General features: G+C 34.5%; 1 protein-coding gene across 1 annotated transcript in view; it reads right to left on the reverse strand.

Annotated features, from left to right (window-relative positions):
• Nucleotides 1-794: 794 nt before the first annotated feature.
• LOC144978675 (ependymin-related protein 2-like) overlaps nucleotides 795-13944 on the reverse strand; it is a 13620-nt gene continuing 470 nt past the window's right edge. Inside the window, 7 exon segments of the mRNA XM_078925053.1 lie at nucleotides 795-2993; nucleotides 3395-3483; nucleotides 5578-5701; nucleotides 5703-5749; nucleotides 6220-6307; nucleotides 8070-8192; nucleotides 9032-9183. Coding sequence (XP_078781179.1) covers nucleotides 2934-2993; nucleotides 3395-3483; nucleotides 5578-5701; nucleotides 5703-5749; nucleotides 6220-6307; nucleotides 8070-8192; nucleotides 9032-9183 — 683 coding nt within the window. The 3' untranslated portion in view covers nucleotides 795-2933.

The following is a 13944-nucleotide window of genomic DNA, read 5'->3' on the forward strand; positions in this document are numbered from 1 at the left end:
ATGTAAACAAAAGATAATACAGTGCATAACAGAGAGATGATTTACAATGAGATAGGAGTTGGCGAATTGCAGTTATTGTGTGTACTATTGACGTTTCTCTGAGAACTTTTGTGGATCCACGACGGACAACAACGCAACAAAAGGCTGGTGAGAGGCTTGTGAGTGACCGATCAACATGTTGATCCACTTAGACCAATTATGTTACGTATAGATAGAGTGAGGAATGTGCTTCTCGTGACTTATTAGGTATCTATGCCGAATGAGAAGTGAGATGGTGAAGAGCTCTCTGTGAAGCCTAAGGCTAGGATTGTGAATTACTTGAGTTTTGAAGCTCACTTTGTCGCTGTCAATGGTGCAGTTGGAATGGGTGGAAAGCAGAGGAAAGGAAGAAGGTAGAATTAACTGTTGCATTGTTCCGCCATGTGTCCTGAAGTAAGTGGAAGAGAGTGAGGTGAGATGATTTGGGTGAAAGGGGAGGGGAGATTTATTTACTAAGGAAGGTAACTCGAAATGTGTTCTTTGTGGGTTTTATTTATTTCCCCCAGCATTGCTTCCATTCAAATTCCATATATGCTTGGATATAACGGGACTCTGCTACAACAGGGATTTTTTGCTAGTCCCCGCTGTATCCAAGTTCGACTATAATCTCATCCCAAGACAAAGACAGAAAGCAAGTTGAAAAACAGACATAGGGGTGTAGAAGAGACAGTAAGTGACCATCCTGCCCACTATGGGTATGGAGGTCACGAACCCAAACCAGGTATCAATAAATGAATAATCTTGGAAGTATTGAATTAGATAATTTAACTGTTTATTTTCAGTCATAACCAATATAACATATAATAACAAGGAAGAAAAAATGTGTTTTTATAAAATCTCTTTCACACCATAAGACACAAAGGTTTGCATGAACAAGTTTGATAATGATAACATTGAGATCAGTTGTTTGATGCTATCACAATGGGCTTAGACTATTTAACCCTTTAACGGCAGTATTCCGTTATATTGTAAACCCGGTATCTTATCTCACCAGTTTCATCAAGACAGAAGTAAAAGAAATGCATTTCCTGCTTCAAAAAACGCCATTTTCCTCCAGCTTCAAAAGAAGCCTAAGTCATATATAACCCCAACTTCAAGAAAAGCATATGTCGTATAACTCCGGCTTTAACAAAAATCTTAAGTCATATCTCCAGATTTAACAAAAGCCTAAGTTGTATAACTCCAGCTTTAACAAAAGCCTAAGTCATATAACTCCAACTTTAACAAAAGCCTAAGTTGTATAACTCCAGCTTTAACTTTAACAAAAGCCTAAGTCATATATAACTCCAGCTTTAACAAAATCCCAAGTTGTATAACTCCAGCTTTAACAAAAGCCTAAGTCATATAACTCCAGCTTTAACAAAAGCCTAAGTTGTATAATTCCAGCTTTAACAAAAGCCTAAGTCATATAACTCCAATACCAAGCTCTAACAAAAGCTTAAATCATATAACTCCTTTAACAAAAGCCTAGGTATTTATAACTCCAGCTTCATTAGATGATGACTCACAAACCTTTTTCAAAGTCTGAATTGCATTCCTACCTCTATTTCTTGGGAGAAAATGTGGTAAACAAGATATAAAAGAAAATATGATGAAATTCAGGATAACTGTTAAGGGTGTTTTAAAAATAAAAAAAAGATTTCTGACCGTGTTTAGCAAGAGATAAAAGTATGTTCAGTAGGTAAAAAAACAAATTCAAAATAATATAATTCGTCAGCTGGTACAGGTATGTTCAATTATAATCTGCTTAGGTATAATATTATTGTGACCAACAATTCACTGAAAACAGAGGTGAAAAAAGATACTTTTACATATAGAGCATTAACATAATCCTTAAATAGGAACCAATAGCGTGACATGAAAATGCTGGTTCCAATCTCATTGGAAGTGTGAAACCAGTTCCCCAGAGGACGGGATACATATTATAATAATATTATAATATAATATACAATGGGACTTAGCAGGCTTTGAAAGTCGACTCATCAAAGGTTTCTATCTAATGTGGATTTGGAGTATTTTGAGTATCTTCAAGAAGTCCCAGGTTTGAGAACTTTTGCCAAGATAAGGGTTATTTAAATCGATCGATATTTGAAGGACGAGTTTTCTCCCCAACTTTGTAACATTCCAAGTTTTTCCAGAGTATAGCAGTTAACTGGTACATAGGGGGGGGGGGGGAATAAAAGGAAAGAGGCAAGTAGAATGGAAATATTCAAGATACATTTTCTTAAGATTTTTCTGTGGTCAGTGATTTCTATTACAAATAAACGAGAAACTGGATAGCCATAGTTAATTGTAAAGGAGTAAGAAAAAAGCAAACTGATTATCTAAATAAACAACATCATTCATGTAAAAATATAAAAAATATTTTAACTGGTAAAAATTCTACAAATTAAGGAGCAGACACCGGTGTAAGATAAAGAACTGAACAAGTGTGTATGAAAGGTGCCAGACAAAGCAAGAAAAAAAAATACAAGAAAAAAACCATCCCAAAAAATCAGTTAACCTCGAGTGGGGGGATTGAACCTCAGACCATCTGATTGCCAGTCAGACATGCTACCATTCAATCCCCAGTCGAGATTAAATGATTTTTTGGGATGGGTTTTTGTCTTGTATATTTCTTTCTTGTTTTGTCTGGCACCTTTCATACACACTTGTTCAGTTCTTTAAAAATTCTTCAGCACACAGGGTTCTACCCAAGTGAAATTAGTGGGAGATTTTCTTTGGTCTGGGATTTCTATAACCAATAAAGAGAAAATGGATAGCCTTAGTTAATAGAGAAGTACAAAATAAGCAAACATCATTCTTGTAAATATATAAAAAGACGAAAACATTTGAGCTGTTAAAATATTCTTCAGCACACAGGGTTCTACAAAAGTGAAGTCAGTGTAAGACGTCTAGAATCCCAGGATCAAGTGATCTTTCATTAGGTAGTCTGATACGGACATGTCATCCACCTGTCGATAGAATGAAAATGTGGATATATATGATAGTGACGATGATGGTGATGGTATGACGATGATAATGAATGATGCTGCTGATTACAATGAATATGTTAATAATAATAATAACAATAATAATAATAATAATAATAATAATAATAATAATAATAATAACAATAATAATAACAATATAGTAAAATAATAACAACAATAATAATAATAATAATAATAATAATAATAATAATAATAATAATAATAATAATAATAATAATAATAATAATAACAATAATAATAATAATAATAATAATAATAATAATAATAATAATAATAATAATAATAATAATAATAATAATAATAATAATAATAATAATAATAATAATAATAACAGATCCAAGATAAATCTAGAGTTTCCATACCTGCTTGCACTGTTTTGGAATGTCAAAGACTGTAGCATTCTTTATGCCTGGTGTTATGTCCAAGTAACCCATTGGCTGAATAAAAGATGCTGGGTGAAGAAAACGGGGAAATACGTTTTATATAGGTAGACTCAGGATTTAAATCTTTCGGTTAAGAAAAGATGTGACCCACGGACCCAAGTTGGTGTCTACTATGTAGACAGTAATACACAAAAATGAATATAACAGCTTCAAAAAAGAACGAAATACCAAAAACAGAACGTTTCGGGTCCTTACAATCCAAGATCTTAACTCTCTCCTTACCAGCTATTTTTAGAATTTCCCCCGAAAATTCACTCCCACCCAACACAAGAATAGACTTTTCTTACTCAAAAAAAAGTAACAAGTGAGCTCTACAACAGTGTTTAGTATGTATAATATAGCTGTCATCAAAACGATTCTTTGAATTTTGTGATGTACAAGAGAAATCAGAATGAGAATCGGTTGAATCATAACAAATGTCACAATTTTCCTATTGGTGGAGAGGGTTAATTCAGATATTTTTGCAGTTGATCTAGGTATTTTTTTAGGAATATATTTATAGGGTTTTATTTTCATCTTTTTTTTTCTTGTTGGCCGAAGAAGAGTTTTGAGCCCCGAAACATTCCGGGTTTGGCATTTTGTTTTTTTCTTAAACTGTTATAATCATTTTTGTTTATTACTTTTTACAGTCCACAGCTTCTATATTATCATATTCGCATTTCCGTAACAAAATGGCTGACACCTGATTGAGACAGCATGACAATGACAAGCTAAGATAAAGCAACATTCTAATTCGGCACAAAATCTCAATTATAATACCCTCCTAGGGCCAATCGAATGTTCTGATGAAAGAAATGGTTTATAGTATTTTTGTAGAAATTAGAATTAGATTACATTAATGTTTTTGCCTTTCAAGACCGGCCGAACTGTGCGGCCGTTGGCCAATAGAATTGATTCTGCTCTGACCGCAGAGCATGGCCAATGGCGCTGAAAGAGGTAATTCAAGAAATCTGTAAAAAATAGTTTTAGTTTTATAATTTTTAGATTCACCAGCAATTCTGCGCTCAAGATAAAAATTTAACATTGGCTGTATGGAACAAAGTTGACCTACAACACTATTTTTTAAAAAAAGGAATGGATAAATGACCATAATTATTAACATACGAACCATCCCAACATAATACGTTTTTGAGACAGCCAGACACAAAACATAAATACGACAGGGATGGGGTCCAAATTTGTGGGGGGGGGGGGGTTAATCAGCAAAGTGTGTTTGTTTTGAATTTAAGGGTTTTACAGCACTTGAAAAACATTTCGATCATATCACTGCCAGTAAAAAGGGAGAAAATGGGATTGTAAAAGGTTCTAGAATTACATTTAAAGTACCCAAGAAAAAGGAACACAAGGTGGACTTAGTTCAAATAGGGAACAGATGAAGATTCCAAGAGTACAACCTCAGTGTACTTAGTTTGAGACCTCCTTAATACGTCATCAAGACATAAGGACAGGTCCCTGCTAAAAGGAGCACACTCAAATGTTTACAAATCATATATTATATATGTAAAACAAAAAATAATTTTATGCATAACAGAGAGGTGATTTACAAGACAAAAAAGATGAACTCCCAAATCTCTTAACTATATATTTGACTGTTTCCCAGGGCCAGGAAAAAAATCAAATAATGTCATTCCAAGACATCGACAGAAAGCGTGTTAGAAAACAGATATAGGAGGAAAGAAGACACAGTAAGTTTCTCCCAGCCCACTATGTTATTAGAGTAATGCAACAAGATGGTACCTACTGATAAACAAGTGCACGTCTATAGGCACTATATAAATGAAATCTTGTTTCTTTTTTAATTTAAGCAAAGCATTAATAATAATAATAATAATAGTAATAATAATAATAATAATAATAATAATAATAATAATAATAATAATAATAATATAATAATAAAATAATGATAATAATAATAATAATAATAATAATAATAATAATAATAATAATAATAATAATAATAATAATAATAATAATAATAATAATAATAATAATAATAATAATAATAATAATAATAATAATAATAATAATTTAATTTAATTTAAAAAATAATCTATGAGCATCCTAAAACTATGGAGTAGTAGAATGAAAATTAACTTTCTTACTTCCTTCGATATTTCCGATGACTGTTTCCCCAATAGGTATAATGTTATCCCCTGCCTTGGACACTGTCAAGGTGGCGGTCACATGCTTCTTTGTCACCTGATAGATGGAGATCAGGAATCCCCCCCTTTCCTTTGAGGCCCATGTAGCGTTCACCAAATGACTTGGCATCATCTGATTGATGAGGACAGGCAAACATTTCTTGAAGTAAGCCGTCAAACAATGCATTATCTCAACCCAAAAGGTTGGTCACTTAGTGTTAATCTGGTGTTATGTGGAAATGGAGGTGAATTTCCGTACCAGTAAGGTTGCGGTACGAGCCCCCGTCGTCGCTGCAAAGTTTTTATTCTCTGTTGTCTTCCGCCCGGCACTTTCCTACTCACTTCATTTCTTGTGGAAATGGACTAAATTGAGGACATTTATTATGTGGTCTAGTGGCATGATGCTACTCACCATCAGATTGGAAGTTCCTGGGTTCGAGTCCCGCTCTGAGCAGCGCACAGTTGAGTCCTTGGAAAAGGCGGCTTTTTAAATAATAAATAAAATTCCCTTTATTCATCCCACATTTTCTAATGAATAGAAACTTTCACAGCCAAAGTAATATTCCAAAAAGCAGCTCATTGCCTCAAAATATTATGACTTACCGGGGATACAAGCCGTCTTGAATGGCCTTTCTAATTTCATTGTCCAGCACTTGTCCTTCTTAAGGTCGACCACATACACACGCCCTCTCTGTAAAAGATAGGCAAATCACGAAATTATACATGTCAAAAACGATACAAAGCTGTGGGCAGTAATAAGTAATAGATAAAAATGAATGTAAAAGCTTCCAATAAATAAATAAATAAATAAATAAATAAACACAGAACATTTCGGGCTCAAAACCCTTCTTCAGCCAACAAAAAAAAAAGCATTGAAAACATAAATACAATACTTAAAAAACCAGATCGATGACAGATCTCTGATGAATTGTTCCGTGTTTAATATTTTGTTCTTTTTTGAAGCTGGTAGAGGTATGTATATTCATTATAATCTGCTTAGGTATAATATTGTTGTGATGATGATGTTGATGATTATGATGATCATTCATCATCATCATCAATAATAATAATAATAATAATAATAATAATAATAATAATAATAATATAATAATAATAATAATAATAATAATAATAATAATAATAATAATAATAATAATAATAAAATTAATAATAATAAATCTACAAAAATTAATATGACAGATTTTAAAAAGAACAAAATACAAAACAGAATGTTTCAGGCTCAAAGCACTTCTTCAGCCAACAACAAAAAAACAATAAAAAAAATAAATACATTACTAAAAAAGCATATTGAAGAATGAGAAGTTTTCGATGGGGAATGAGATTAGCGGGGAGTAGCGTCCCTTGATTAGACGTCACCGGCGGAGAATTATTTGTAAACAAACCGAAGCTTCGTCTCCAACTACAAGCGAAGCGCTCCAAATACAAAATTTATTATTCATATTTCTGTACAAAAATGCCGTAGATCTTGCCTTTAGTTTTCTCCTTTATGAAATGTTAACAAAATATGATGTAGATAGATTACAAATTAAAAATAAAAGATGTTGATAAATAATACAATACGATGAGACAACCCTTCCTAAACTTTCTGAACTCCCCGCAAATATTTGGTACTAATAATGGCGATAGCATCTGTCGATTATCAAGACGCAACTTCCAAAAAAGGGGTGCTACTCTTACATCTGTTTTGAAATCTCATTCCCTCTACGTCCTCTCTGCAGAAGAAAAATCTTGGAATGTAAACAAAAAGAAGTGCTCACTAAGTAACTAAGGAGTGCCACATTGAACAGATTACAAAACAGCACAAAAAAAATTGGAACGTAAATTTTTTTTTTTAAAAGGGGATGGGGGAAGGACACAGGTAATATAAAAAATAGGTAAGAAATGTATTTGTTGAAATAAATCCAATAATGCAATAAAATAGTAATCCAGAAGCATGACCTAAAATCACTGATTCACACTTCCTATTCGCCATGCTTCTGGATTATTAGTTTCATCACTTTATTGGATTCACTTCCTATTTCTATTTTCTAGTCTACCGTGGCCCCCCACCAAATTGTTGTTTTTTTTTTTTTTGGTCGTTTCATATTCCGCTCAATTTTAGTTCTCCTTAGTTACCTATAGTGATCGATTTTTTTTGTTTACATTCCAAGATTTTTCTTACACAGACCGAGCTGAGAGAGTGAGATAGTGTCCTACCACTAAACCATATTAGCTAAACATAAGCACATTGTTGCCTAGTTCTTTTAACCCTATTTCGGAGGTTGGGGTGTAAATACACGCCAGGGCTATTGTTTTGTTTTGTAGTTTAAATATGGCAAGAATCATTCATAAAAACTTGGCATATTAAACTAGAATTCCTCCCCCACCACCACCACCCCTCTGGTGTAGTAGTATTATCTAATATGGACAGTGGTGCAAAAAGAAAACCTTACATCATCTCCATCATCTCCATAGCGTTCAACCATCTTAAACTTGTTTGCATAGTCACCATTGACATAGTCGACGAAGGCAGCCTTACGTTTGTTTTTGGCATCGTAGGACACTTTCATATATTCCTAAAAAAATAGAACCAATGAATACAATGCTTTTTAATATATCAACTCATTCATTTAAATATCATCCAAATATATATGTCAATGTGCATGTATATATTTGATATAAAACCAAAAACCATGAAATAATAGTGCTCAACTTTTACAATATTGTTTCGAGCGTTAGCTCTCATCAGGAAGTGATGAGAGCTAACGCTCGAAACAATATTGTAGAAGTTGATCATAATTAACCTTGAAATGTTTAATATATATATATATATATATATATATATATATATATATATATAGGTACTTACCTTTCTGACAGAGAAAGTTTGTAGTGTGTATGTTTTAATGTTTAGCTCAATATCTAATAGATCATTATTATGTATAGTATTATCATAAATCTGTCCGTGGTTATCTCTACCTTGACGCCGTGCGGCAGCTAGCGTGTCTTAATGATCCTAAGCGCTATGCCAACGAGAGCTTTGGCTATCAGTAGGTTTTCCCATGCTGGACAGGTCAAGAATGGAAAAAGAGACTAAATGAGGACCAACTCCCTGTGTGTATAAATAGGTTGGAAAAGGGATCACAACTCTACTCGTAAAAACAATCATGTTACGAAAGCATCCAGAGCAAAGTCAATAAGACTTAGCTTGGTAGTAGATAGCCCAAGAAAAAGTCAAATGGTGAAGCAGCATTTATGGCCAATGCTCCAATTGGGGGTTAAGGGCTTAAAATAAATGGGACATATTTCAAGGCTATGATGGTATTTATCAAAATACACTGTGAGATAAGCAAGGCAATGCAAAACGAAGTGCTTTAAAAGGGACAAAGAAAATTAGTCTAATCATAATACATACATTGATGATTCCAGGACGATGGTGATAGACATATCCACCAGTGGAGCCTTCATAGCCCTCCCACTGATCAGGTGTGCACATCTCTCCAACGGCAACAGCAAGGCACACTGCCAAGGTCAGACCACACAACACTAGACGATTCATGATTGTTTCTGGGTAGAGGAATGCATGAAGAATGATTGGATAATGAATGAATAAATGAATAAATGAATGAATAAATAAATAAATGAATAAATGAATGAATGAATGAGAAAATAAATAAATGAATGAATGAATGAATGAATGAATGAATGAATAAATAAATAAATGAATGAATAAACAATTCATTCAATGAATGAATGATTAAGACCAATCATTACAAAACGTTTTTATGTTCAAGTTAGTCATAATTAGCTGAAAATTGAATTTAATGTCAAAATCACTAGAATCGCAAATGGTCGCAATATGACATTCGATCTTTTAAATAAAGTATATTTATCTATGTAAACTCTAACTTTAGACTTAAAATTCAGTTTAACGTGTCTTGTAATCCCCAACATAATAGACTTTTGAGACGTTTGGTATGAAATACATAAATGCAACATACATGTTAACTTTTGAAAAACAAACAAACAAACAAACCAACCTTGAGCCGTATATGAATATCATTCAGTATAGAGCAGATAGGACCATTCTTTTTTGTTCTTCTTTCTTTTTTTTCTTTTTTTTTTTTGTCTCAGACATATGACTTACAGTCTCAATGGGAATATGCCAGGGTGAAACTGTTGCGTAAATTGCATTTAAAGTGCGGCAATGTGGTCTTGTAGTACGACACTCGCTTTCAGATTGGACAGTCCTGGGTTCGAGCCTAGCTCGGTGCATAGTTGAGTCCTTGGAAAAGACTCTTTACTCATATTCTCTCACTATACTCAGGTGTAAAATGAGTACCTGGCCGTCAACAGTGTTGTCTCTATTGGAAAAATTGTAATATCGCCTAACAGGCGTCATGTCTCGTTCTACATGTTACGTGTTACTGTTGGTCAGGGACCCTTTGTAAAGCGCTTTGAGCACATTTAGTGGATATTCTTCTATATAAAAGCTCAAGTTTAAAGTCTACATGAAAAAGATTTCGGGGGTCCCAATAGCTCAGTTGGTAGAGTACTTGCTTCTCACACAAAGAGATCAATCTCTGGTAAAGTCAAGATTTTTTCTGACCCCCACTGCCCACCCAGAAGTGATTGGGTAGTCGGGTCTGTTACATTTGGTGGAAAGTACCTTGCGATAGAGTAGCTACAATCATATGCCCTTCAGAGCCCATGGCGCAGAAATGAATCCCGATTTCTATAGCATGAAATGGATGATAGCAATTGCTTGCTACCCATTGGATATGATGCGTCTATTGCTAAGTACTTTCTGTCAGATCAAATATAGCCAGTTACCCAATCACTGCTGGGTAAACAGGGGGGTCAGAAAATAATCTCAACTTCACCTGAAGTCCATCTCAGTCCTGTTACATGTGAAGCGAGTGCTCTACCAACTGAGTCGTCGGGACCGCTTTCCTATCCAAATGCTAGCAAGCAATTGCTTTTGTCCATTTAATGTTATAGAAACAAGGATTAACTCCAATTCCATGGGCCTTATGTGTTCGGTTTTAGGATGTCGAATTTTCAAACGTGATTTTCTCATTTACTCATTTTTCCGATACCTGGCTACAGTGCACGTGATATAAAATTTAAACTATCAGCTCGAGAGTCACCATATATTGCATAGTTGTTCCTTATTGAGTTTTCTGTGTTATTATGAAGAGAAAAATGCAGTTTTCACGATTTAAAAAATATGGTTTGGTTTTAGGATGTCGAATTTTCAAACGCGATTTTCTCGTTTACTCATTTAGTACTGATAGTGATCCCTGGTGCAGTCAAAAAAAAATGTCTAGTCCCATGACCACCCTTCAGTGTTTGGATAGCTGGAACTGTTTGATCTTGCAAAAAGTATTTAACAATAGACAAGTTTCCTGTCCAAAAGGAAGCGAGCAATTGCTTTTCGCAATTTAACACTACTACCAAAAAATGACCTTAAAAAATCCAAGATATAGCTTTGTTATTATTATCATCATCATCATCATCATCATCATCATCATCATCATCATCATCATCATCATCATCATCAACACCACCAACAACAACATCATCATATCATGATCATCATCATCATCATTATTTATTATCATTATTATTATAATTATTGTTATTATTATTATTATTATTACTAAACTAAAGGACTTAATTTAATAAATCTAGATTTTAATATCAAATATCAATGCTAAGGGAAACGGTTTCATTCTGATTTCACTATAGTAGACACATTTTTCTTAAGTGCAGAAATAGAAGCTTGTTGTATCAGTCGTTGGGGAAAAAATGGAATTTGAGAAGAAAAAATGACTTATCACTCTCTATAACATTAACAGTTCTGACTCAAACTGGGACAGAATGCTTTTGAAAAGTCATGTTGTACTGCCAATGGCTTGCCAATTACTCGGTATAAAGCAAGAACTAAAAGACAACAATAAGTGACAATACAACTATTTTCCTACTTAACCTAACCTCCTTTTGGTATCAGTCTCTAGACAAGGCAGAACATGTATTTAGAGCGGGTGTTACATTTCTTTTATCTCTTATCATAATTGTCTAGATAAATATACCGACATGTATAAGGCCAAGCATAAATGTCCAACGTCCTTTTAATAATAATAATAATAATAATAATAATAATAATAATAATAATAATAATAATAATAATAATAATAATAATAATAATAATTAATAATAATAATAATAATAATAATGAAAAAGATGATGATGATGATGATGATGATGATGATGATGATGATGATGATGATGATGATGATGATGATAATGATGATAACAACGACAACAACAATTAAAGTAAGATCAACAACAGAAATAATAATTTCGAACATGTTGTTCCAGCTCACAAAACCGGCTGTCTATGTGGTCTAGTGGTATGACTTCGGACTGGAAGGTCAAGGTTTCGAGTCCCGCTCTGGGTGGCGCATAGTTGAATCCTTGGAAAAGGCTCTTAATAAACTCACATCATTCTCGCATCACACTCGGGTGTAAATTGAAATTGAATACCTGACCGTTAGTAGCGGGAGGCCTTCCGAAACTCCTACATCCCCAGTATTCTTGTTTTTTCTAATGTTCTGTTGAAAAAATAAAGTGTCCCCCTCCCAAACCCCTAGAACAAGAATACTGGGGATGTAGGAGCTTTCGGAAGGCCTCCCTTAAAATAGCGTTGTCCTTATCGGGCGGTGGGGGGGGGGGGGATGTCCTTGTAAAGCGCTTTGAGCACGTTTGGTTGATATTATGCCATAAATGCTCAAGCTTTTGACTTTTTGTTTGTTTTGTTTTCTAAACCAGATAAGAATTCATGAATGACAATGCGGAAGTCTTTTGTGTACCTATTGCATTGTCATTGTCCTATATGCGGGTGTTAAAATGGTGTAGTGGCCGGGTTGTCGAGAGTGTCATAATCTGGACGACACGCTAGTGTGTTAGTGACAATGATCCCACTCTGCGGTGACAAAAAACAGAAGAGAGAGAAACATAAAATACTTTGAAATCTTCTTCTTCTTCTAGGTTCCATGCCTGGTCCAGGCTTCGGATACTGCATGAATTATCTCTCTCCATTCCTCCCTGTCTCTTGCCTTTTCAAACAGCTCTTGGATTGTTAGGCTGGTGAAGCCCTTCAGTTGGTCTATGAGTGTTTTTCTTTGTCTCCCCCGGGCGCGTTTACCAGGTATTTTTCCACAACTTGCCAGGTATTCATTCTTATCTTTCCTTACTATGTGTCCGAAAAAGGATAGTTGTCGATCCACTATTAAGGGCATTAGTTTCCTTTGTTGGTATGTTTGTTTTAGCACTTCTTCGTTCGTTTTGTGTGCAGTATACGATATTCTCTGCATCCTTCTCAAGCACCACATTTCAAAAGCTTCAATGTTCTTTTGTGTTTCTGCATTTGTAGTCCAGCTTTCGCATCCGTATAACAAGATTGGCCACACGTAGCACTTCAAGACTCGGAATCTAATCCCGAACGACATCTGTTTGTTTTTCAAAATGTTTCCCAGGTCCATGAAGGCCTGTTTGGCTTGAGTTATTCTTGCTCGTATGTCTCGGTTACATCTTCCATCTGTTGTCACTATTGAACCTAGGTATTTAAAACTTTCTACGTTGGTAAGTTGCTCGCCGTGAATCGTTATATTGCAGGTGTTGTTGTTTTCGGGGTTTTTCTGTATTACCATGCATTCCGTTTTGGTGATATTCACTTCCATTCCCTTGGCTTCACTATCTACTACCACTTTGTCAACAATCTTTTGAAGTTGGATTTCTGATGTTGCAATGAGTACCGTATCGTCTGCGTATCTTATATTATTTATGTTGTGACCTCCCACTTTTATTCCCTCCATTATTTATGCCCCTCATGATTGTTTCTTGGTATAGATTAAACAGATCTGGTGAGGCAACACACCCTTGACGGACTCCTTTCTTAATAGGAATGGAATTTCCTGTAGAGTTTCCGATTTTGATAGATGCCTGCTGGGTGTAGTATAATGTTTGCATGAGTCTGAGGTCTTTCTCATCAGCGCCAATGGAGTGCAGTTGTTTTAGTATTTCTTCGTGGCATACTCTATCAAAAGCTTTTTTGTAGTCGACAAAACAGAGGTATAGTGGGGTCTGAACCTGTATAGCTCTTTCACTTAAAACACGGAGGAGGTATATTGCGTTCCTTGTCCCTCTGTCAGGTTGGAATCCATATTGTTCTTCTGCGATTTCGGGGTTAATCTTATTCCTTAGCCTGTTGATAATTATACGCAACAGTATTTTGTTGATGTGGCTTATTAAACTTATAGTTCT

The sequence above is a fragment of the Berghia stephanieae genome, chromosome 8 (genome assembly GCF_034508935.2).
Source record: "Berghia stephanieae isolate SIO BIC M18660-M18661 chromosome 8, UCSD_Bste_1.3, whole genome shotgun sequence".
Taxonomy (NCBI): Eukaryota; Metazoa; Mollusca; class Gastropoda; order Nudibranchia; family Aeolidiidae; genus Berghia; species Berghia stephanieae.